This window comes from Prionailurus viverrinus, chromosome C1 (genome assembly GCF_022837055.1).
Source record: "Prionailurus viverrinus isolate Anna chromosome C1, UM_Priviv_1.0, whole genome shotgun sequence".
Lineage (NCBI taxonomy): Eukaryota > Metazoa > Chordata > Mammalia > Carnivora > Felidae > Prionailurus > Prionailurus viverrinus.
The window spans coordinates 16,961,323-16,988,237 of record NC_062568.1 but is presented as its reverse complement, the minus strand read 5'-3'; the positions used below and the strand labels follow the sequence as shown (position 1 = coordinate 16,988,237).

The window sequence follows — 26,915 nt, the reverse complement described above, 5'->3', positions numbered from 1 at the left end:
ACAATGTGATATATACTCATAATTTGTCAATACACAAATCCACACATGTATGTAAATTTTTCCGATCATTCTGAAACATCCATTTTTATGTAGCTTATATTACATGTGTAGATTGCCAATCATGACACTTGGTACCTAGTAAGTACTCATTAATGTTAGATATTACTATTAATAATGACAACATTCATTTTCAGAAGTACTGTACTGTACAAACTGTGGACTAGCAAGTATAATGTGTTGTTAGTCATCACTCATGGCTACTGAAACCCCAAGACAATTGTAAATTAGCTAATGAGATTTAGTTTCTGTTTGTGCCTCAGAACACTCAGTTCTGTTAATTCTTTTTTCACTGCAGCTTACCCAAACAGTAGAAGTAGGAGGGATACGGCACCTAAGTTGTTTTCACTGTAGAAGGCAGGTAATTTGAAAATTGCAATGACACCAATTGAAAATGCTACAGGCACCAAGTAGAAGACCTATGGGAATATGTAAAACAATGCTTAATACATGGTAAATATTTGGGGCTCATGGGTGGCTCAGTCGGTTCAGTGTTCAACTTTGGCTCAGGTCATGATCTCATGGTTCATGGGTTCAAGCCCAGCGTTGGGCTCTGTGCTGACAGCTCAAAGTGTGGAGCCTGCTTTGGTTCTCTGTCTCCCTCTCTCTCTGTCCCTCCCCAACTCACACTCTGTTTCTCCCTCTCTCTCAAAAATAAATAAACGTTTAAAAAATTTTAGGGGCGCCTGGGTGGCGCAGTCGGTTAAGCGTCCGACTTCAGCCAGGTCACGATCTCGCGGTCTGGGAGTTCGAGCCCCGCGTCAGGCTCTGGGCAGATGGCTCGGAGCCTGGAGCCTGTTTCTGATTCTGTGTCTCCCTCTCTCTCTGCCCCTCCCCCGTTCATGCTCTGTCTCTCTCTGTCCCAAAAATAAATAAACGTTGAAAAAAAAAAATTTAAAAAAAAAAATTTTAAATATATATATGGCAAATAGTTTCCCAAAAACATCAATTGCCCATCTAGTTAAAACGATAACAAGTTAACCTTGAAGTATGTGAAGGAATGAATTTTTATTTATGTTCCTGTTGCTTGTAAGTTCAGCTTATTTTACATTGATTTCACTCTAGAATTTGTCTCCTGTAATATGAGGTCAAGCCAGTCACCATCTTTATAGATGTACATGGAGTCCCTGGTGTTCCTGCCTCCAGGCTTTGAGACTGGGGATCACTTTGTGACAGAGGTTCAGTGAGAAAGATAAGACAGTCAGGTATCTTGGTATTAGATGCGGTCTTCAAAGTATTGATTTCATTTTGAATGCTGGAACTCTCTCAGGTGGCTGATTTCGAAGGCCTGGTTATCGGTGTGAGCCACTCTGCATAAAACAGTGGGGTGGCAGGTTCCACACATTCTTGGAATCACAGTATATGAACAAAGAACTCAGTGTTTTATTGGCAAATAGAAATAGTAAATGCTGTGCAGGCTGCAGCAAGATGCACACTATGAAAGAGATGGTAATTTAATCTGGAAGGGAGAGGAATCTCCTAAATTGGGATGAGCACCAGATATATGACAATGGAATCTGAGTAGTAAGTAGCCCTTTGCAGAAGTGTGTACTTTGAGCTCTCTTGACATTAAAACTCCTATTAAGTCCAGAGGAGTCATTACCATTCTTTTAGATTTGACTTCTTCAACAAAGGCATTTCAGACCTCACTGGATACATTAACAAAGTGGATATGCAGATAATTACCCTCTAGCTCTTCAAGCCAATGATCTATACAGCAACTCAGACAATTCTGCCATAATCACCAGGCAAATGCATACCACATCCTGGGCTTTTGGCCAATACTGGCGCATTTGGAGTCAAGAAAAACCATCTGAATTTGGGGACCATTTTATGCAAATGAGAGAGCTGTCAATGATATTCATCCTTTATTGTCCTAGTATCTCCTCTAATGTGTCATTCATCAGGGACTGCTACTTCGAAGTTTTTACCATTAGTATTTGGTACCATTCGGCAAGGCTATTTTGCTTTCTATTTTTCCACAGTAGTGGCTCTCAAACCTTATTATGCATAAAATAACTTGGAGGATTTTGTTTAAAATGTATATTCTCTGGGTTCCACTCCCAAGGTATAGAACTAGTAGGTCTGGAGGGGGCCAGGAATCTTCATTTTAATAAATGTCCAGGGGAATCTGATATCGGTGGGTCCTCAGACCACAGAGACGAGGGGAGGTGGCTCTTTCCTCTAATTATCGGGTAATCAGACTGTAAGTCTGATGCAAATTATTTTTTTCTTTTTTCTTTTTTAATGTTTATTTATTTTTGAGAGACAGAGAGAGACAGAGCATGGGCAGGGCAGGGGCAGAGATAGAGGGAGACAGAATCTGAAGCAGGCTCCAGCTCTGATCTGTCAGCACAACACAGTGCTTGAATTCACAAACTGTGAGATCATGACCTGTGCCAAAGTCGGATACTCAACCAACTGAGCCACCCAGGCGCCCCCAAATTATTTTTTTCTTAATTTACTGACTTGTAGTGATAATTTTAACAAGGTAGGCATGAATAAATCCTGTATATAAAAGTGGTGTCTTCTACCCCAATCAATCCTGTCTTCCCTGCAAGCTACTCACCATGTCATAAATGAAGTTTGTGGCCCAGTAGCAAGTCACACCGATGCCTGAAATGTGCTGCAGCTGCTTGGCTTTGGTCTGATGCTCCCTTACAACATAGGTGACAAAGCTGGCGGTGGTGACAGAGTAGCCCATCAGGATGGAGAGTGCCACTAAAATATCGATTAAGCTGCTCATTCTGTAGTGAGCAATAGGGAGAGGAAAGCATACATAAGTTTTTAGAACTCTTTTCCTTTCAGAAAGATTCATGACTAAAACCATCAACAAAACAGTATACGACTTGGCTGTGACACAAATAAGTCTTCCTGCAAGGCAGCCAGATAATATCTTCTACATGACTTGGCTATGACCCTGGATAAATATAGCTCTAGTGCATCTGAATTGACTAGGAATATTTGATCAAAAAAAAAAAAAAAAAAAAAGCCCACCTCGGTCTCTAAGGGTTACTGGGTGTATGCAAGGAATATATAGTCCTTGAGCACAGAAATAGTACTTAAATGCTATGCAGGGAAATTGAAATGATGAAGCACTTACGTACTTGACTTATAAAAGCAGCAGATTCTGACTCTACAGCCAGCAAGCTCACTTGGCAACCCCACTGCACAGACTTTCAGAAACTTCCTTTTATCCCAGTCAGTGACTTGTATTAACAGCTCTTCTAGATTGACATTCATTCAGATACAACTGTGATTTCCAATTACAGTACTTTATTCAGAGGCTTCACTATGCCAAGGAGTAATGTAGTCATACCAGATATTTCCACTTACGTGGCTTGTTCTTGGTCTTGCACTCCTGGATAAGGATGACTATACATGATGATGCCTTAAAGAAGAGACAGTTCTGTTCATTAGTAGATATTCAGTTATTCAGAAATACCAATTTTGGGATGAATAATGCATAACACTTTCCTCCTTATGCTATAATTTTGCTTTGGGGATAGTATTTTAAAGGAAAATTATCCCCCCCCCCCCGCTCCCCTCCTCCACCAACTAATCTCATCAATGCCACACAATTGGTGGCATTCACATAAAAATTTAAAAAATGTTTTTTCCCATTGTGTATGGAATTTTGGGGGAAGGGACAAGAATTTCCATTTCTTATATGGCATTTCCCCTCTATTACATTTTCCATTTCTTCTCCCCATCTAATCATGCACGTTTGTATTTCAGCGGCACTTACTACATTGGTGTTTTAGACCAATTATATGAGGATCTCCTAAAGAACACTGACCACCCTCATCCCTCTTTATCATTCTGTCGGCCAGGTTGGGAAAATACTGTAACCTGAGAAGATCCTTCCTCTTTCACTACCTCCAAGACGTCTATTTTTCTAGAACTTTATCTACTAGGGTAAGGCTTGAGAGCTTCAGTCATCTCTGACGGGTTTTCATTGAGACATAAAGATCCAAGAGAATTCAGAGAAACTAGCTGGTGCCAGGAAAGTAGTCACTTAATTCCAATACAGTCCTAAATTATTGGGATCTCCCATAATCAGTTATAGTTTGAGTTAGAAACAAGATTCTTTTCTCCGCTTATCAGAGGATGCTCATTAGTCATAGTCAAAAATGGGCTGGCAAAAGTTTCCCAAGGGACTACAGTGTGAAGACAAAGTCTATACTGTCTGAGTAACTTTGGAAAAGAATGGTAGGGGATGGCAGTGAGGCTGTCTCTTAAATATTTGTTTTATTAGAGTCATAAGCTGAGCAAGAACTTTCTCACTTACTGCTCATGTAGTATATGTTTATTATATCAGGATATTAAGACCCTTTCACAGCAGCCAAATATAAATTATTCTAAAGTTATATTCCCTCCATTAACTTAAATTTATAATTTTTGTTGAGTAGAATGTAACATATTTTGAGGTTGAATTCTGCAATTGTTACATGTTAAAGAAAAAAAATGTAATTAAAGCAAAACAAAGAAACTACCAGTAATAATCAATTTGGCCTGTAACTTTAATCACATCATTGGGGGAATGCACTTTTCTTATCTTTTGTGTAAATTAACAGTCTCTCTTTTTACTGAGATTCAGTTTTCCTTGGGGCCCTACTTAAATCTTATTGTTGAATTATAATATAGGCAGGGGAAAAACATTTCTTTTATTTCTTTCTTGTATTTCAGAATCAAGAACTACATTATTTCACTAGAGGAATCTTTGCAAATGCGTTTACTCCACTATGAAAAATTCTGCCAAACTAAGTGTTTCATAGATATTTTTAGCAGAAAGATCAAGTAAATGCATTAGGGTTGAGGACGTATAAAAATCTTCTCTGTGGGTTCTACCGTATCCAGCATAACGTCCTGACTACAGTGATTAGTCAATGAATACTTATTACATCATATTGAACCTTAAAATTTCAATTATTTCCCCCATATATAATATACATTAAAAATAACATATTATCTGTTTCTGTTGTCTCTATGGTCATACATCTAAAACCAGGTGCTTTCCATTGATCATTACTACTAATGCACTAAAGGGTCAGAACAAACAGGAGGTAGAGGGAACAATATGTCCGTATGTTTGGAAAAGAGCCTCATTGTAGAACAATTGTTAGGGGAAACAAGCAAACCTTTATTGTTTGAGAAGAAAACAGAATTTTCATGTTAAATTAACCACTAGAGGGAACCACATGAAAATAATAGTTATTGACATAGCAAAGGAAAACTAATTAAAAGATTTTTACTAGCATGTTAGAATTCAAAGAAAATCAATTTTATAGCTAAAGCAAAATCCTAATTAATGCAGAATTCAACAAACATGCTTTAAAACAGCTAGTGTCATAGGGGGAGGGAGGTGGCCGGAGAGTAATTGAGTTGATTTTTAAAGACAATATTACCATGGCAGATCCCATATGTGCATTACAAGACAATGAAAGTATTTTAGGGTGACATGATTTCTTCTTTGAAGAAAATCAAACTCCTCCCACAGAGGGTGGAGCGACCACTTTCATGAGTCTATATAAGAGAAGTTAAGGGGGGCCTGGGTGGCTCAGTCAGTTGAGTATCTGACTTGTGGGTTTGAGCCCCACGATGGGCTCTTTGCTGAAAGCTCTGAGCCTGGACCTTGCTTCGGATCGAGTCTCCCTCTCTCTCTCTCTCAAAAATAAATATTAAAAAAAGAGAAAAGTTTTTAAAAAAAGGGCACACTACTACTAACTGCTACAGAACTCATAAGCCCTATTTTTAAACCTAAAAAATAAATTTCCTTTGAAGGTCAATAAAAAGTTTATGCTCCAGAATTCTAATTCTTTAAATTCTGTAACTTAAAACATGCAGTGGTAGGAGCCACAACAAGCCTGCTAGGATCCAGGGTGATTCAGATTACTTCAGTCTTGGTAAAGAATACTACTAATAAATGAAACGTGAATATAGGTTTCAAAAGCCAACTCTTCAAAAGTGGCATGTATGTTTTTCTCACCTACCTACCTACCTACGCTACATTTTCCCCTAGTCATATCTACAGCTCTTCTGCTTTCATTATCCTCCATAGAAACAAATATCTTTTGTTCTGATGTAGACATCCTACCAAAAGTCAAGTACTCAGTAGTATTTCAAACCAGGTTACACAAAACCTATCTGGCTTTAGTCACCATTTAATTAATTGACTGATTGATTAATTAATTAATTAACTAATTCTCTTTCACATTTTTATTTAAATTCTAGTTAGTTAACATTAGTGCAATATTGGTTTCAGGAGTAGAATTCAGTGATTCATCACTTACATATAACACCGAGTGCTTATTACAAGTGCCCTCCTTAACACTCATCACCATTTAATTTAATTTGTCACTTTTGACTATGTCCTTTATTGGTGCTATAGATCTAAGGACTATCTTTCAGTCTTGTTACTTTCTTCATGGTTCCTCCTGCTAGGAAACTGCTATAGCAGGTGGGAAGGAATGCTGTTCTCTCTAAAATGAAGACTGACAGACTCTCTTGCTAGAATGAGTGTTTGACTCTCATCACGAGAACATCCAACACACATTGTTATGCCCAACAGGAAGGAGATGAAAGAAAAACAGACGCTGGCATTTCTAAAAGACCGGTTGTGTCTTTTTTCCTGTTTAATAGGCTATTTGTTAGCCTATTTATTAGGCTATAGATTCAGTATTGGCTAATAAATATGTTACTCATTTGTTTCCATTATCATTATTATTTTTTTTAGGATCAGTAAGGAAAAATAATTTGAGCAAGGCTTAAGATGATAAAATGATTTGATTGACAGTAATTGAATTAGAAAAAATAAATCAGTCTTTTTAAAATCCCAAATCCTGTTTTGAAAACCATGTGGATGCCTCTTGGGAAATCCAACTGCAATAGATCTGGCTGAGTACCGAAAAGTATTAGAAAACTGAAGGGGCAGGACTCAGACAGACTTGGGTTCAAATTCCATGTCTGGGCTCTAGAAAATAGTAACAGAGAACAAAAATATTCATTCTGAAAGGCTACTTGTAAGGATTAGCAATTTTTCATATAAAGCATATATTATAGGGTAAGTGCTCAATTAATGATCAGGTATAGAACTTCTTAGTTTAAAAGTTTTGGCTTCATCTTTAGATTTATCAACATTAATTATTTTTAATTCTTAGCCTATATACAAGTAAATAGTAATAAAATGTTTTCTTGTGAGTAATAGCTACTAGATGTGAGACCAGAAATAAGCATGAAGTAAGCTTTATTATCCTGATTTGATAAATGAGGAAACTAAATTAACCCAAAGTTAAGGAAATTATCTAGAATGTTCCATCTGGTGGTAGTTACTACTTTCAGACTCCTTTTAAAGATCTGTGATTTAGATACCATAAAATACCTGGAGGAAACAGAATCTTATATGCATTTTTATATGGAGAGAGGCAAAAGTTGCAATACAAGAAGCTTCTGTGTAAGTAACTTTACCGTGTCGGGCAGCATCATATTTTGACATGTTAACCCGCAGGAGGAAATTATTCAAGCTGTTGAGGTAAGCTGGAAGTGAGTGATAGCCTTCTGGATCATACCATACCTGTTAAATTCCAAAAAGGGAGGCAAGATCAGTATGGTGTTTAAATAAATTAGGCTGCCTTTACATCTGACAGCTCACAGAATTTATATTTAAAATAAGACCAACAATTTCCCAATGAGTTATTTTATCTTGGAAGATTAGAACCATCCCCCAGAGTGTTGACCACAGACCTCTACATTTCCAATTTAGAGATGGACAGAGATTGAGAAAACAGTTTTTTTTTTTCTGCATGATAGCACCACGTTATTAGTTATTCTGTATCTTCTGCATAGGCAAAGCTTGAAATAAACTGAAGAAATCGTTATTATCTCCATCACTGTGGCTGGTCTGTAGTGACTCTGGGACTAGAGCGAAAGCATACTCAATAATAATAATAATCGTAATATAAAATAATGTCTAGGCAAGGATGTAGAAAGAAATTAAATACAAAGACAAACACTGTGTCCTTAGCAACAAGAATGATAACCTTGAAATTCCCACACTAACTTTCTATTCTTAGTTGTAAGCCACAGGGAGGAGAGTTACTTTACCTTCTGTGTCAAAAACAGAGGGATTTAAAATACTGGTGTGCCTCAATTCAAGAGACCCAGTTGATAATTTAAAATTACAAATCTAACTTAGAGAGAAATTATTCGTTATTAGAAATCTTTGTTTATGCAAGAATGTTTACTTTGTGTGTGGAGAGAGGAAGAAAAGGAACAAATGGCAGAGAGAGGGCATTCAAATCTCCAACACTACTGTCTACTTTCTATATGACCTTATGAAAATCGGCTAAACAGCCTCCATAATATCTCATAGAAATGTTGTGAGGATGTGATCAGGTAGTTTGTGCACCAGATGATACAAGTGTTGGGCTTATCACAGTTATGTATATATATCACATATATGTATCACATATCACATACATATATCACATACATATATCACATACATATATCACATACATATAACATATATATAACATATATATAACATATATATATATATATAACATAATAATATTAGTTTCTCCACCTCCCCCAAGTCTATGTATATCTCTTACTACCAAATGAGAAATATGTGAAGGACAATTTAAAATTCCTAAGACTACCGTAGATCTTCTGTGCGTGATTCTGTGACCCTAGCTTGTTTGAAAGCATAGATATGATCTAGATGATGATAATAATAATAATAATAATAATAATAATAATAAAGCCTACAGGATTATTTGTCTTCATCAAATTCCGTTCAGTTTCCATGCTCTTTAAGAAACAAGGATAGGGGCGTGTGGGTGGCTCAGTTGGTAAAGCATTCAACTTCAGCTCAGGTCATGATCTTGCAGTTCACCAGTTTGAGCCCCGCGTCTGTCTCTGTGTTGACAGCTCAGAGCCTTGGGCCTGCTTTGGATTCTGTGTCTCCCTCTCTCTCTGCCCCTCCTCTCCTCATGCTCTCTCTTTTTCAATAAAAAATAACATTAAAAAAAAAGAAACAAGGATAAACACATAAAATATATATGTAAAGAAAAACGCATAAAACATTAATGTTCAGTTTAGCAAAAAATGATGAAAGGAGTACATCCAATGAACAATCACTCAGGATAAGAGAGAAAAACTGGAGATGCCTGGGTGGGGGTGGCTCAGTTGGTTAAGCTTCCAACTTTGGCTCAGGTCATGATCTCATGGTTTGTGAGTTTGAGCCCCACATTGGGCTCTGCACTGATGGTGTCGAGCATGCCTGGGATTCTCTCCCCCCTCCCCCAGAATAAACTTTAAAGTAATTTTTAAAAAAGAAACAAAAATTGCCAGTATCCAGAACATCTCTGGAATTCTGTGTTCTTCAAAATCAAAATCACAATAGTCTCTCTAAACAATATGATTGAGTTTTGCCTTACTCTTTTTATTTTTTTTTAATGTTTATTTATTTTTGAGAGAGAGAGAAACAGAGGATGAGCAGGGGAGGGGCAGACAGAGAGGGAGACACTGAATCTGAAGCAGGCTCCAGGTTCTGAGCTGTCAGCACAGAGCCCAATGCAGGACTCGAACTTGTAAATCGTGAGATCATGACCTGGGCTGAAGTCGGACACTTAACTGACTGAGCCACCCAGGAGCCCTGAGTTTTGCCTACTCTTAAAGTTTATAGTAAATGCAATGATAGTTAAGTGTTCTTTTGCTTATTAATAATGTTTGGGATATTTACCTACTTATGGAACTAAGCTCATTTCACTGCTGAAAATTCTTTGTTTTTTGTTTTTTTGTTTTGTTTGTTTTTTTAAAAAAAATTTTTTTTTTCAACGTTTATTTATTTTTGGGACAGAGAGAGACAGAGCATGAACGGGGGAGGGGCAGAGAGAGAGGGAGACACAGAATCGGAAACAGGCTCCAGGCTCCGAGCCATCAGCCCAGAGCCCGACGCGGGGCTCGAACTCCCGGACCGCGAGATCGTGACCTGGCTGAAGTCGGACGCTTAACCGACTGCGCCACCCAGGCGCCCCTGTTTTGTTTGTTTTTTGAGAGAGAGAGAGAAAGAACAAATGGGGGAGGAGCAGAGAGAGAGGGAGAGAGAGAGTATCCCAAGAAGGTTCAAGCTGTCAGCATGGAGCCTGATGCAGGGCTCAAACTCAGAAACCGTGAGACCATGACCTGAGCTGAAACCAAGAGTTGGATGCTTAACCGACTGAGCCACCCAGGCACCCCCTGAAAGTTCTACTGAATGATACAACAATTCATTTATTCTGCTGTATACGGACATTTGGGGTTCTGTTTTAGCTAATGTAAGAAATACTATTTTGTAAATTTTTGTATGTGTATCCTGGTACTTGTGTATCCAGTTTCCCTGGGGTAAATACACAGGACTGGAACCCCAGTGCTATGGGGAAAGCATTATGCCAAACGCTTCTCAAATTGATTGCGCTCATGTTTTATTTTTACTTCATCAAAATGCTTGAGCATTTCAAGTTCACATTCTCATTTGTATGACATCCCAGAGGAAAGGTCATAATTTACCTTAGCAAGTGTTCTATTGGCAGGAACTGCTGTTATATCAAAACGAAGGTCTTTAGTCAAAGGCAACCCAAAACTCCAACCTCCATACCTATATATAAGAATAACAAAACTTATATTTGTTTTAATGGAGAAAACATTTATAAATAGATCTAAAATGTTTAACTAAAGGCTCAATGTTTTCTTTCCATTAGGAACACATTTATAGCATGAAATAAATACTGCCTGACAAATATTTTACTTTTTTATTGATCTTTTATTATATTTTAGTCTAAAGTATACACTGTAACTAGAAGTAAAAAGTCATTTTAAGCAATTGCAAATGTGGACTAATCATTCTGAAAATAAGTGATATATAATCTAACCAATTCTGCCAACTTACCTGGATCATGCACCATCTCAAAAATTATAGTATTTTTGCCCTTAAAATTCCTTTTTAAAGAAGTAATTTATCACTAAGGTGATATTAGATCAGTTCTCATCTTTTTTCAAATGGCTTCATTTCTTTTATTCTCCAAACTTTCCCCCCTGGTTTTCCCCTGGTGATATACTTTTTCTCTTCCTGGGTATTTGAAGGTGAATCGTGCCTATATAATTGCCTGGTGCTTGTCAGTTCATAGTCTCTTGAAAATAAAAAGTGGACTTAAAAAACCAAGCAGCAATTTTAAGAACAGATTAGTTTAAATATCCCAAATTATGGTTGAGTTAAATATGGTTGAGTTAAATAAATTAGTCACACTAGACTAATCTTGTGACTATCATCCTAAATGTGATCTACAGAGCTATACTTTTGACACACAAAGAACATGGAAGTATATTCCTTATTTTTTAAAAAGCAGGTTTTAGAAATGTTTGTTTATAATAAAATGCCTGCTTATAATAATAATGTTTATAATTGAAAATATTTACAGGTATCTGTGTCTAGAAAATATCTGGAGGATATACAATCAATAGTGGTTATACGTGGATATAGAGAGATTCCCTTTTCTTTCTGCGTATATGTAGTTTGTAATTATTTTACAGTGAACATCAGTCAGTTATGTACATTGAGAAATAAAAGAGGGAAGAGATGAAGGAAAGGAGAAAACTAGATAGCTATTACAAGATGACCAACTCCCCATGCCCCAACTTTATCTGAGGTACAACTGACAAATAAAAACTGTATATATTCGGCTGTACAACTTGATGGTTTGATATGTGTATACACCGTGAAGTAATCACCACAATCAAGCTGATTAAAATATCCACCACCTCATATAGTCACCGTTTTCTTTCTGTATGAGCATGCATGCACGTGTGTGTGTGGGGGTGTGTGTGTAGTGACAACTCTGAAGATCTGTCCTTTTAGCACATTTCAAGTCTACAATACTGTATTGTTAACTACAGTCGCATTGCTGTAGATTAGCTCTCCAGAATCTCTTGCATGACTGAAACTTTGTAGCCCTTGACCAACATTTCCCCATGTCCCCCCGATCCCCAGACCCTGGCAACCACCATTCTACTCTCTGCTTCTGTGAGTTGACTACTTCAGATCCCACATACAGGCGGGATCATGCAGCATTTGCCTTTCTGTGTCTGGCTTATTTCACTTAGCATAGTGTCTTCCAGGTCCATCCACAGTACCCCAAATAGAAGTCTACCAACCTTACATGCATAGCAAATGTTTAGGTGGCTGAGGTACAAGGCCTGTGGCCTTGTCACATATGGACACATTTTATCCACACACAGATATCATAATCTAAATCTGAGATATTCATATTGTAAATAAGGCCAATTGTCACCTAAAACTATGCCTTAAAACTGTCCAAATTGGCATAATGTAGTCAATAACGTTATTGCTTCAAGGGAAAAAAAATGTACAAGTTTAACAATACGCTTTTGTTAAAAAACAAAGTTTTTCAATTTCCTCAAATGAGTCTTAATTTGAGGGAACTGAAAAATTTTTTTAAAGGTTTAATACATAAGATTATTTAGATAAAATAGAGACTTTAACCGGGTAAATAATCAATAGAAATTTTCATGTACTGTCTCAAGTTCAAGAAGCAGTTACCATTAAAATTTGAAAGCAAGATGGGCTAAATTAAATGTTATAAACAGAGTATTTTTACCTTTTTTGCATAAACTCATTAGCAGTTGATATTAGATAATTTTCCAAGCGGTGTCCAGTGAGGTTGTAAATTATTTGAGAAGAGTAAGTTCTTCTATGAGGTGGAGAATAATTAAATTTAGGACACTCCTGAAAAATAAAGTTAAAAATTAAGTTCTTTGCAAATCAAATAGACAATGTCAAGAAGGTTTGGTCTCATGATTTGTCTATTATTGCAACAGGTAGAGTCTGATAAGACCGTCTTCTGACTCTGAAGAGCTTTGAAGAGGAAGACATCTTCCCATGCCAAGAAATTAGACCAAATAGTGGAGCACATGCATAGGTTTACTACTCACTTGAAGCCAAAAAGAATACAAGTTAACCAACGTGTGATTTTCTTTTCACTGTACTGACAAGTTTGATTAAACTCTAAGATGACTTAAAACTCACTCAATGATTTACAGGAAAGTAAAAAAACATTTGCTCTGAACTGAAAAGAAAACATGAACAGACAGACATAAGTTCTCAGGTGACAGCAGTGGATGAAAGTGTGTGTTGTATTGTTTTTAAGGTACAAACCTTGGTATAGAAGTTCAAGTTTACATATATCTAAATCTACATAACTTAATTTTAAATAAATCTAATCTTTACATATGTAAATGTAAAATTATTCCAAAATAAAGTTTATATATTGCAAATGTGCTTATATATGTCTATTGATACACATAGATATATTTAATATTTAATACAGAGAGTCTCTGTATACCCTTCACCCAGTTTTCCCCATTGTTAGCATCTTAAATTACTATCATCATACATTTGTCAAAATTAAATGTATTGGTACATCACTATTAACTAACCTCAGAGCTTAGTTTTAACCACTTACTTGTATGTGTATTAGCTTTCTGCACTTCCTGACCACTTACTTTCCATTGAAGCTTCCCATGCTTCTCTGACATAAAGCCAGAGAAGCCTAGCACTTTTCCAATTTTTCCTTCCATCCCTTCACACGATGTCCCAGAGCCTGAGGCTTGGATCACAAGTGTGCCCTGAGAACATCGAGGTGCAGATTGCTCTAAAAAATAAATGCTGACTTTCACCTTACATCAGGTCGGATCAACTTGAAGATCACATTTCTAGAACGCTACTTGTTCCGCAAATAATTAGAGACACACTTATGTATGCAATGTAGTTTTTTAGCTTTCATCTTTTGTTGAATTGTATGTACAGAAAAGCACATGTAAGTACACTGCTTGATACATTTTGACAAACTGAACACAACCATGTAACCAGAAACCAGATCAGGAAACAGAACAACTACCACTCCCAAAGTAACAAGCACAGAAGAGTTTTGCATGTTTTTGTACTTTATATAAATGGAATTGTATTATATATATTCTCTTGTATTTGGCTTTTTCCACTCATCATTCATTTGTGAGAATCCTCCATTTGATGTGTGTAGTTGTAGATTAATCATTCTCATTTTGCTGTATACAGAATTCTAGCGTGAAGACAGATTACATTTGATTTATCCACTCTACTGTTGGTGGGAATCTGAGTAGCTATTACAAATAGTATTGCTATGAATATTCTAGTATATGCCTCTTGGTGAACGTATTCACACTTCTGATGGGTATATAATAGAAATGGAATTGCTGATCCCGTAAGATCATATATCTTCAGTATTTGTAGGTACTGTCACACATTTTATATATGTGTATATATATATATATATATATAGTACATTTATACGTATAAAATATTTATATATAATACATATATGTATTTGGTGATTTATTTATTTTTATTTTTTTAAGTTTCTATTTTAATTCCAGTTAGTTAAAATACAGTGTTATAATAGTTTCAGTGTACAATATAGTGATTCGACAGTTCCATACACCACCCTGTGCTCATCACAAGTGCACTCCTTAATTTCCAATCTATTTCACCCATCCCCCCACCCCACCCCCTCTGGTAACCATCAGATTGTTCTATAATTAAAAAGTCTCTTTCTTGCTTTGACTCTCTCTCTCTTTTCCTTTGATTAATGAAATTTATCCGTATTCCATTTTTAAATACTAAGTTAGTTGACTCTTACTGTGAACTAAAGAAAATACATGAGGAATTTTCAGAAATTAACTAGATTACATGAGGGATTAGGAAACTCTTTGAGTACTGGGTAAAACTGATATTGAAATATGCAAGGATTCCAAAAGATGCTTGTGGGATCCCAGCTCTTATTGTTAGTAACTCTCTTGCATGCAAACTCAAAAATAGGTTGTGTTTACAGAAAACAGTTTCTTTCTAAAATATTGTACAAACAATGTAGGGTTGAATCATGTGACACTATTAAAACATTGCTAGATTCCATTCCTATGGGAAAGTAAGTTGACAACATAGTCACTCTCAGAAATGAACAGTGACTTCTTCTCTTCCACAATGTTTCATTTCCCCAGTGAATTTGGTTTTCTTAAAAGTATGTTGAATTGACAGGCTTAGAAAAGGAAGGTGTGTATTTATAAAATACAGACGGGGTAAGGGATGGTTGGATAATCTTTTCTGTTTCTTTCAGGACATGGGTTTTTCTTGCAGGCTGGAGGTGCTCCTTAGAAATGGAGTTCTGTTCTGGATTTACACATTACTGACTTGCCAGCTAACCACCAAACAGTCTCACTGTGTTTTTAGATATGGCAGTAATGGTTGGCTTTGTTGTCTGAAACATAGAGCTTTCCGGTTAGAACTGAACTGAGACCAAAATTTCATTTTTAGTTGGTTTCCACAAAGACTGTCGTCGAATTACTTGCCTTTGGAAATTTGTTCTGAGATGGATTTAAAACAGTGACCTGAAGTTCAAAGGCAATATTTTTGAGCTGCCCCACTCCACATCTCTGAGCTACTAGCTTCCATAAAATGAAATTATACTGACTCTTTGGCAACCTGGATAGATCTTTCAAGTTTCAATATTTATTCCTTTCTTTCTCCTACTTCACTGAAATGAAATTCCATCTTACCTGGATATTTTCTGAACAGGAGCAAACACCAAAATTAGTGATCGGCTCCCCACTGGTGTTCCATTTTCCTAGACTGCCTCTCGTTAAGCACCTTCTGCAAGTAAAAATGATATTAAAGCGAGGTATGTGTGTGTTCTCATATTTACGTATGAGTATATAAGCGAGTATTGGGTATTAAATTCAGATGTATAGTCTTAGGTACAGTTTACTGGTTTTTCATAACTCAAATATACATTACACTACCATTTTCAAGTGATTTGACATTTTGTGAGGGATTAGAGACAGCACTTATTGATTGAACAGTGTTGAAACCAAAGCTCATTGAATTGTCTTAATGAGGCAGGATGGGGCTTTTTGACCCCTTCCTTCTCTGCTCGTTCATCCTGTTCTCCAACCTTAGCAAAAGAATATACCAATGTCAGGTTTACATGCGTTGTGTATTATCTTGGAATTTTGAATAAGCAATACTACCTAGTGCAAAAACAGAGTCAGAAGACTTGCATCCCAGCTTTAGCTGCACAACTTACTGTCTAGATATTTTTAGACAAGTATCTCAGTCCATATGAGTCTCAGTTTCTTCATCTTAAAAATGGATTAATAATTCACAGGGTTGTTTGTTAAACAAAAATATGCACAGGAAGAAACTTTTTAGGTTAGAAAGCACCTACTGTTCACTGTTACAGCATAGCATAGCTACGGAATGAACTAAAATCTGTTAAATACAGATTTCTCTCAGGCTGCTGCCCTTCTCCAGCATACAACACACACCCACTTGTATACACACACACACACACACGTGTGTGTGTGCATACACATGCATGCATGCACATGTACGCACACAACTTGAGTGTCAAAAACAAAAAAGCAAAAAAAAACCAAGAACCACTTACGGATCACTGATGTTCAAACACATATTGTCGATGCCAGGGAAACTCCACATTGCTGAGACCAGTGCTTTTGTGCTTGGGTGAGAATTCCTATGATATAAAGGATAGAAACAAATCCTTGATACTCCACTAGTTTTCCATATTAAAGTCATGCTTATGAATAATTTGGAAAATAAAATATGCTGTCCAAAGGACAGTTTTATTAAAAATCCAAGAAAGACTCAGTAGCAGGGGAAAAAAAAAAGTATCATGGGAAAAAAATAAGCACATGGCTCTATTTGGCTGCCTTGTTATTCTCCTAATCATCATATGCATTTAGTGATCACCTATTGTATATATGTAATATTATATTATACAGGGTTCTTACATTACTATCCAATATTTGTGAGGCTGAAAAAAATTACTATCCAATATTTGTGAGGCTGAAAAAAAAAAGTTATTTGCTCTATATAACAACAGATTGGGAAGCCACACCTAACCAGGCTTTCTTGATGAAAGTCTAGGCATTAAAAATAAAGACATACTATAACTTTATTTTTAGACAAACACAAAAGCTCTTAAAGTTATCTGTTGGCAATAGAAGTGTCATGTTGCTATAAATCAAGTTGTCCATTCCTTTGGCAGAATCAGGTACAGTGCCTCATAATTCTTTATTCTTCAGCATTTCATGCATTCACTGAGGTACACTGAGGCCTCTGCAGGCACTGGGGAAACATTTTGGAAGAAAGAAACTTACGCATAGAAGGCTGTCTGTTCAGAGGTACCGTAGAGAGATGGGGAGATCTGGATCTCTGGATAACTGTTGCTGGAATTTCTCAGTGTGCCAAGGCCCATGGCAGTGGTTACAAAGACGATGGGGAGAATAACCTGAGCAATGAGACCTTTCCAGTTTCTGCGGGTATGGTGGAACCTCTTAATGAGTATCGCCATGATCTTCTTCAGTAACAGATCAAAACCCTTCAACCTTTCACCTCTTGTCAGGATTTTGTCTGATTAGAGAGAGAGAGAGATTTGATATGGTTCTGGGTAGTTCCGATAAATCAAGTAATAGAGTAACTTCAAAAATCATGGATGGATGGTATAATGTGATGTGATATGAAAAGCTTGTATTTCGAAGATTCTGATTTGAGGTTCAGCTCTTTGTTTTTCAACCTTGGGCCTGAGCCTCTCCATGTCATAGAACCATACGTAAAAAAGCTTTGCGAATCACAAATCACTATACACTAAAAGATTAGTTACACCCATAGTAGTTTTACATGTCAAAGTGAGATATTTACAATTTTATAAATGAATAGTGTCCCTAATCTCCAAAGTCACAATGTTTTCTCGGTATGTACTGCTAATTATACTAAGACTCAAAAGGTAGCTTCTATCAAGAGACTGAATTCCAACAAGATAAACAGAAACCCAGAAACCGACACCTAAAACTCATATGATATAAACTAATACAATGTATAACTTCAGTTTTAAAAAAAGATAAGCAGAAGCCAAAACAGCTGCCTAGTCTAAAAACTCACTCTTACTGTGGGTAATTTAGTGATTGTAAGTTTATTGGCTTGCATTCCAATGTGAGGTCCAATGAATTCACCTTAAACTTGGGAAAAGGGAAACGTTCTCTTCAAAAGTATGATTCTAGTTCAAATATTCATTACCTTCTCTTTGGAAATCTGGACTGATTACATCTGCCATTTCAAAACTCCATTTTTACCACTAGTGTCACAAAAAAGAACTCATTGGAAAAAGATGTTTACAACCCCCACCTCCCACCCCTGAAATGTTCTTCAGGTGTGGAGAAAAATTCCATGGTTTCTGATAATGAATTAAGAGCAGCTGTAGAGGCCATAAACTGTTGTCCCCTCAATTGTGCTCTTACAACTGATAATTCCACAGCCCCCTCTAAAAATATAACATTCTCTCCAAGGGCCTGACGCCAAGCACTCCTCTACATGTGATAAGATGACCGTCAACTCTGTGGATATTTTTAATTCTCCATCACAAATTATGCAGCACAAAAAATCATGATCTTCATTTAGCTGATAAGGAAAAATACAAAGCTGCTTAATTTAAAATGAATTCCAATTAAACAGAGTGAACAAGTTTAAATGCAAACTCATATCTCTGCAAAGGGGAATTGTAGAAGGAGCTGAATATTTTAAGTTAATTAGTATGCTTTTCTGTTTCTTGAGAAATTACATGTGGATGAGTTACAGGTGTATCAAATGGAGCAAATGTGCTTTCTAAAAGATAATGTCAATGAGGGAAACATTTTGACTGAAGAGTAGTTTCAAATTATGAGACAAATGCAGAAGCAAATACATAACATTTACTTCCTGAAGCAGATGACCACTTTCTAATCAAAGTCCTCAATGCCATGGGCTTGACAATTATATTCCCCAAAAGATGATAAATGAGGAATATGGCAGAGGACAAATGAGACTCCCAAGTTCCAGAACTATGCAAACATCAGAGAAGATCTTCTCTAAATTTTAGAGTCAGGCAAATGTTTAATTAAAAGTTCTGTTCCTAGAGATTTTTTCCAAGTTAAGCAAACTGTTGAAATGACTATTCCATAATTTATATATCATTTTACTATCTGCTTCCTTAAGTAAATAGTGTTTCCAAAGGCATAAATTAACTGTCAGAAAAAGAATAAGAGAGGAGAAAAGTTATTTTCAAAGGAGCCCAATTCCTCAAAGTCCTATCAAGAAACACGATTTCTGAAATGTATCTTGTGTGAAGAATTGAGGGGGACAACCTATCACTATAGGTTCTTAGGTACTGAGTCCAACTTCATCAAATCTGAAACCCTCCCCCCAAAAGCATTTTCTCAGAGCCTGAATTGTTCACAGAAGGGGAAGATTAGACATATTTTCCAATAAGGTCCCATAAAGAATGATGCCTCTTTTTTTAGCATTTTTTTTTTTTTTTGATGACTCTTCTGCTGAATATGTCTGTTAGTGAGTCAGCTACCTTGCAAGGTAACTTTGTCCATTGTTGGACAGCACCAATTCCAGGAAGGATTTTAATTTGTTAAACACAAATCTGAAACTGTAGTAAATTACATGTTAAAAACGACTGCCAGGGAGGTGACTGGGTGGCCCCATCAGTATCCAACTTTTGATTTCAGCTCAGGTCATGCTCTCACTGTTCGTGATATTGAGTCCCACATTGCGCTCTGCACTGACAATATGGAGCCTGCTTGGGATTCTCTCTCATCCCCTTTCTCTGCCCATCTCCTGCTCGCACTCTCTCTCTCAAAATAAATTAATTAATTTAAAAAAATACTCATTAAAAAAAATGACTTCTTGTGGGTGTAAGGAATACATACCACCACGCTAATGAGGAAGTTCTTTCACGTTCTTCAAAACATTTTTGAAATAGAGAACTTGATTTTGTTTAATAAATACTTGGGAGATTAAAAAAATAAAGCTTACTTTTTTATTCTGAATTTATTTTTTTAATGTTTATTTTATTTTTTTGAGAGAGAGAGAAAGAGAGACGTAAGTGCAAGCAGGGGAGGGGCAGAAAGAGAGGGACACACAGAATCTGAAGCAGGCTTCAGGCTCTGAGCTGTCAGCACAGAGCCCCACGCGGGGCTCAAACCCACAAGCCGTGAGGTCATGACCTGAGCCGAAGCCGGATGCTTAACCGACTGAGCCACCCAGGTGTCCTTCTTTATTCTGAATTTAGAAAGAAAATCTGAAGCTGAATTTTGTCCTATGATTTTTCTCACTTATGTCATTTATTGGAATTAAGCAAAATATACACATTAGATTTATACCATCTCTGTCTGTGAAACTGCTGCTGCTCACAGATAAATCGTCGGGAGTTGAGATGCCGTTGGTACTGGAATTTCCAATTTTCTTTTGTGTTAAGTGCTCAAGACTCATATCTCTATCTTTTTGTGACTCTTTAGTCAAATTCAGAAAGACCTAGAAAGAGAAGCCAGAAAACTTCATTAACATAAAACATGCATGCCCTTTCTAGTCTCTAAGCTCAATTTTGATTTTAAATTTTTATCACATTGAGACAAGTGTGATCGTAAGCAAATATTTTTATAGTGACTTTAAATGAACATTTTTTTTTACCATATGTTATTATAATATTATTGACTATATTCCCTATGCTGTACTTTTCATCTCCCTGACTTATTTATTTTATATCTGGAAGTTTATATCTCTTAACCACCCCTTCCCCGATTTCACTCATCCCCTTCATTCCTCTAAGTAAACATTTCGGTATGTAAAAGATACATGTTCTCTAATTGGGTAGAAAACAGGTCTGTTTTCAAAAGTCAGTCTTACATAAAAATGGTATTGAGATAGTTTTAAGATTTTCTGATTTTGTAAAATGTTTATTTTAAAATATTTTCTCTTTTTAAAGAACTGTGTATATTTAAGGGAACAGCAAGTCATACCAGCCTTAAGAAAAAAAGAAATGTACCTCTTCCACGGTGGTGTCTGAAATGCCGTAGCACCCGATGTTGAGGTCACCCATGCCATTGTCCAGCGCCCTCAGGAGTGACAGATAGGCCCCTGAGACTTTGGTGCTAAATGGAGGAAGCACATACACAAGCTCTCCGCCGATGTCCTCCTTGAGGTAGGCTTCAGGGAGGTGTGATCGGATCATTGCTGTCACAGCCATTGTGTCGCATGTTGTATTTGCACTTAGATTTGGAGTCTAGATACAAAAACAGAAGTTGAACACTCCTTCGTCTTTACACTGTACTGATGCCCAAGGGCCCTAATCAGAGGGTGGTGAGATTCTTTCAAGACATTCAGACCTGAGTTGGATGACACATCCCTCCTCTGGTGTTTCCTGTCCCACAGGGGTCCCTAGCGTGGTCTATAAGTCACTATTTTATTGGCTCCATTCTCCCGCCTCCCTCTGTCCCTTCTTTAGCCTCCCTGCCCACTACCTCGCTCTTACCTGCTCTGCTCCAGCCACAGCAGCCTCTCTGTGTTGTCAGAGTGTTTCGAACTCAGGCACACCCTCCTCAGGGCCTTCCCAATAGTTGTTCTTTTGCCCTGAGATAGTGACATGGCTCCTTCTCTCCCAAGTCCCAACTCTTGGCTCAACTGTCATCTTCTCAGAGCCCCTTCTCTTCCTACCCTACTTAAAATGTCACTGCTCAGCATTCCCATCCCCCCCTCCTGTGCTTTATTTCTACCCTAGCATTTGCCACCTGCTAAGAGACTTAATAACACACTTAACAACACTATCATCGAATCCCCCATACTCTATCAGAATATAAACTCCACGAGGGTAGAGATGTTAATATCATCAGTTCTGTAATCTCAGGTATTATATACCTAATATTACATACCTAATACATACATTTCTTAATGAATTAATGAATATAACAATACATTGCTTTTCATTTAGAAGTCACATTAGGATGATCAGATGTAAAATAAATGGTGGTAGTCAAAGCCTACCTAACAGCATACACATCTTGCACAGAATTGGTAATCATATGATATTTTAGGTGGTCCAGGGATCCTTAGTCGCCACTGCTGTCCTTCAAAGATGTAAAAGCACCTTTGGCCTGAGTTAGTCTTTACACTGCCACTTGAGGGGTACTGATCAGAAAGTGAATACACAACTACATATTCTCTTTATTTGCTTTAATGCAAAAAATCTAATTTTTAGCCTTACAGGCTAAAATGCTAGGGAAACTAAAAGGCTGATCCTCCATATGAGCAAACTTAGGATGTAGATCCTTTTTGACCAAGTATCTCGGTTCTCTGTGTGATCCCGGACCAGTGGCATCCATATCATGTGGACCCTTGTTATAAAGGTAGTCAGTTCTAGAACCCCATCCTAGACCTACTGAATCAGAGACTCTTGGGGTGAGGCCAGAAATGTGCGTCTAATCAAGGTCTTCGGGTGTTCCGATGCTTCCACGGGTTTGAGAAGTGTGAAACTAACATATTAATGATGAATTTTAGCAGTTAATAAAATTGGAGAGATTCTGCCTCCATTTCACAAAAAATAGTAATTCATGCCCCTGTCATGAGGTACACTTTCTCCCTTACAAACCTTTTTCTTAGTGAGCGTGAGGTGATACCCATCCCCAAACGCTTCCTTGAGGTAAAATGGTGACCCACAGCAGCGCAGCCCGCCCTGCTCCAGGAAGGCTATGCGGTCACTCAGCACTTCCGCTTCGTCCAAGTGGTGCGTGGACAGAATGATTGTTCTGGCTTGAAAATACAGAGAAGAACAACCGAGAATGAAAAATGAAGACACAGCTCCTGAGATATACAGAGTTAGCACGAGTAAATCCTGTGATTTATGAGGAGATGAAGCACGTTTTATGAGCTAACTGAAAAACTGACCAGAAGGAGCTTTCAAAATAAACAAGGAGAAATTTGGAAGGGGTGTTGCTAAATACACAGGGCTCTTTTCTCATACGTCGGCAGCGAAAAGGCATTGCCTTTGCTGTATGGCTGAATGTCCATCAGTCAGAGGCACGCGTTAGCAACTCCTTCCTTAGTTTGCTCCTTTGTCTTCATTTCCATTCTTTCTCTCTTTGCCTGTCTCTCTCCCCCACTTTTTTCACTATGAAGAAGCAATAATTTTCAAGACTTTTTGAATATTCCTCTCTGATTAATCCACTCCACTCTGATTGCTTCTTTGCTTCACATCCTGTTAGCACTTGTTTAGTCTGTTTTCAGTTTATTTTCGTTTGTGTATGTTTGATATCTCTAATTAGATTCTAAGCTCCTGTAGGCAGAATTTGGGACTTCTATCTTTTTGCATGCTCTCAAAAAGGCCAGTGAACTCAACTCACAGGGGGCACTACAGGGATATTAACTAATAAACCCAGAAATTTAATGGCGGGAAGAGAAGACTTTGGGAAGGGGAAGACTCCATCTGAGACTTTTAACAGGGCTTCTAAACAGAAAAGGTGTAGGCTTGGTTGCAAGCATCCCAGAGGACAAAGTTATGACCGCTGGGTGGACAAGTTATAAGAAGGTCCTCATACCAGTTTTGTTCTTGGATATAACATCCCATATACTTCGGCGAGAACATGGGTCAACTCCAGTGGATGGTTCATCCAAAATGACCACCCGTGATCCACCAATAAGAGCTATAGATATGGATAGCTTCCTCTTCATTCCTCCTGACAAAGTGCCAACTCTCTTATGACGATGGCTGTATAGTCCAGTATCTTTTAACGTCCTTCAAAAATAATGTATGGTGGTTATTTTTGACAGAGAAAATATTTGAATATTGAAAAAATACAATAAGTACTTTAAGTAATAGGCGTTTACTAAGCAACTATTATGTGCTCAGCAAGGTACAATACACTATTAAGGATTCATGATACGGTTTTTTATTGTTTATGGTCTAGTTGGAGGTTCGAAATTGATACCCAGAAAACAACACAAGGGAATACATAGCTCATTTTTTTATTTGTTCATTGAAAAATACTTAGGGAAGGCCTGCCTGTTTTGTGCCAGACTGTTTAAGCTACTGGAGGAAAGTAGTGAGAAGATAATATTTCTACCCATAAGGAGATTAGGTTCTATCTAGTATGTGTATGTATTGGGAAGGATGCAGATAAAATTCGGTCAATAAACATATTCTCAAGTATGTTTATAATTCACCAGGTGGTAACAAGTACAATAAAAAATACATAAAGCAGGGTACATGAGATAAGGAGTGCCTGGGGCATGCTATTTTAAGCATATATATATATATATATATATATATATATATATATATATATATATATACACAGTCATCCCCTCAGAGAAGGTGATATTTGATCAGACACTAGGAAAATGGAGGAGTGGGTCAAACAGCTGTCTGGGGAAGGCTACTCTAAGTAGAGGAAACAATAAGTGAGAAGCCCTGTGGCGGGAGTATAAGCCAGTGTGTGACTTAGGCAGTGTCTAGAGTACAGTGAATGGAGGAAAACTGGAAGGAAATGACATCAGAAGTGAGATGGGGGCAAGTCTTGTAGGGTCTCTTGGCCTCTACTGAGTTCAACACTGAATGTGGTGGGATGCCATAAAGGGCTTTGAACCCTGGAGTTACATGGTCTGATTTGTCTTTTTTTTTCTTTTTTTTTTTTTTTAGTTTATTTACTTATTTTGAGAGAGAGAGAGAGAGAGAGAGAGAGAGAGAAGCATGAGAAGCATGAGTGGGGAGGGGCAGAGAGAGAGAATAAAGAGAATTCCAAGCAGCCTCCACACTGTCAGTGCAGATCCCGATGCAGGGCTTGAACTCACAAACCACAATGTCATGATCTGAGCTGAAGTTGGTCACTCAACTGATTGAGCCACCCCAGCATCCCCTGATTTGTCTTTTAAAAAGGTCACCCAGGCTGCTCTTTGAAGGATAAACTGTATAAGGGAGAGGAGAAGGTAGGTGTCCAGTTAGTAGGCTTGGCCTGATGTTGTAGCCATTAGAAACAGAGGATTTGGGGCAATATGGTAGCCCGAGATGAAGAAAGTTAAACAGTTTCAGTACAATAATTGGCTCGTGATGATGACGACATAAAATATATACAATACCGGAAAAGTAGAAAAACTAAAACCAATTCTTTTGTGACCAAATGTTTCCTACAGGCATTATCATTACCATAGCTTGACGTCTTTTTGAGAGGCGTTACCAGTGCATGTCCTGATTGTCACTATACTGACCTTTTCACTTCCTCATGCAGCTGCTTTTTAGTCCAGTGAGGAACTTTGATGGAGCCATACAGGAGTAAGTGTTCCTTGGTAGTGAGGTAACTAAACAAGACGTCGTGCTGCATGCAGACCCCCATGCTCTTCCGTACCGTGTGTAGGTCTGTTTTGGTATCTTTTCCATAAACAAAGATGGTGCCTGCTGAAGCCCCAAAAAGCCCAGTCAACATGGAGCTGAAAATGAAGAAACGATAAATTAGGTATCAACCAAGCATTTAAGTTAGATTTTAGAACTAAATATATCTCATTCATTAGCAAACAGTATTACAGTGTATCTCCTCAGGTAAGACCAAGCTATACAATAAAATGGTATTACATGGGAACAAACATTGAGTGACTTTTAAGCTTTTAATTATTTAGAGTGTTACATAAACACTACACAGTGACAATGATGGGGAGGGGTGGTGGCCGTAGTAATGACAGAAATGGTCACATACTTTAATTGCCAAGTATGCTCTCTCCTTGAGCAAACTCATGCACCTCCCCGGCATCAGATGGTATCTATGAGTCGTGGAGTCTCAAATTTATATCTTTAGCCCAGACCTCACCACTCAGATCCAGATTTGCACTGTATATCCAGAAGACAGTATCACTTCTCCATAAGACATCTTACAGGACCCTCAAACTCAACATGTTTAAAATTTAACTCAGGATCTTTGCCCTCAACTCTGTGCCCCCACTGATGTTCCTCTTTCACCATACGATGAATCCAAATACTGGTTGCACAAGCCTAGAATCCAGAAGCTGTGTTTGCATCCTCCTCCTATCTCTGTTTTCAATGTTTATTTATTTTTGGGACAGAGAGAGACAGAGCATGAACGGGGGAGGGGCAGAGAGAGAGGGAGACACAGAATCGGAAACAGGCTCCAGGCTCCGAGCCATCAGCCCAGAGCCCGACGCGGGGCTCGAACTCACGGACTGCGAGATTGTGACCTGGCTGAAGTCGGACGCTTAACCGACTGCGCCACCCAGGCTCCCTCTATCTCTGTTTTCAACCTCTGCCCATATGTCCCATTTTCTCAGGCACACCACAGTGCAAGCCACACCACCACTTGCTCATGACCACACCACTCTCCTTCCCATGTGAACATTGGTCACTTTCAGTCCCTTTCTCTACACTGTGATTATTCTCTATCTTACTAGACAATTGCTTATCATTTTTCAGATGGTTAATAAACTGAGCAATTACTTAATATCCATCTTCTCCAGTAACATGTAAGCTCCATGAGGTCATGCAAAGGATCCATTTTTCCACCCCTGTCTCTAGTACCTAACTAGTACCTTGTACCTTGTATATAATGAACCCTAAATGACTATTGTGGATTTAATAGGGAATCAATAATATATGCAATTCTTCCCATAAAAACACCTTGAAATATAAACAACTCGTTCTTCATATTCAGAAGAATAAAATTAGGACTTTCTCAGCTAAAATTACAGCTTCTTCAAAAAACCTTCTTCTCTTTTCTTCGCTGGTCTCTCATTGCCTATTAGAAACCTGCTTTTAAGCACTAAATCACTATGTTTTCACTAGAAAGCCAACTTTGAATTTAAGCAGGCCATATAAATAAGAGTAGCTGCATGTTCCCTCATTTCATGACCTTACTTTGTCCCCTTTTATTTG

At 37.7% G+C, this 26,915-nt stretch overlaps 1 protein-coding gene across 1 annotated transcript in view; it reads right to left on the bottom strand.

Annotated features, from left to right (window-relative positions):
• Positions 1-26,915, bottom strand: part of ABCA12 (ATP binding cassette subfamily A member 12) — a 176,646-nt gene that overhangs the window by 18,317 nt on the left and 131,414 nt on the right. The window contains exons 29-42 of the mRNA XM_047871551.1: positions 25,247-25,465; positions 23,581-23,777; positions 22,635-22,795; positions 21,036-21,272; positions 20,374-20,524; positions 17,329-17,581; positions 16,596-16,682; positions 15,706-15,799; positions 12,717-12,844; positions 10,612-10,699; positions 7,525-7,630; positions 3,394-3,448; positions 2,627-2,804; positions 361-476 (exon numbers count right to left, since the gene is read on the bottom strand). Of these exons, the coding sequence (XP_047727507.1) occupies positions 361-476; positions 2,627-2,804; positions 3,394-3,448; positions 7,525-7,630; positions 10,612-10,699; positions 12,717-12,844; positions 15,706-15,799; positions 16,596-16,682; positions 17,329-17,581; positions 20,374-20,524; positions 21,036-21,272; positions 22,635-22,795; positions 23,581-23,777; positions 25,247-25,465 (2,070 nt within the window). The remainder of the gene's footprint in view (positions 1-360; positions 477-2,626; positions 2,805-3,393; positions 3,449-7,524; positions 7,631-10,611; positions 10,700-12,716; positions 12,845-15,705; positions 15,800-16,595; positions 16,683-17,328; positions 17,582-20,373; positions 20,525-21,035; positions 21,273-22,634; positions 22,796-23,580; positions 23,778-25,246; positions 25,466-26,915) is intronic.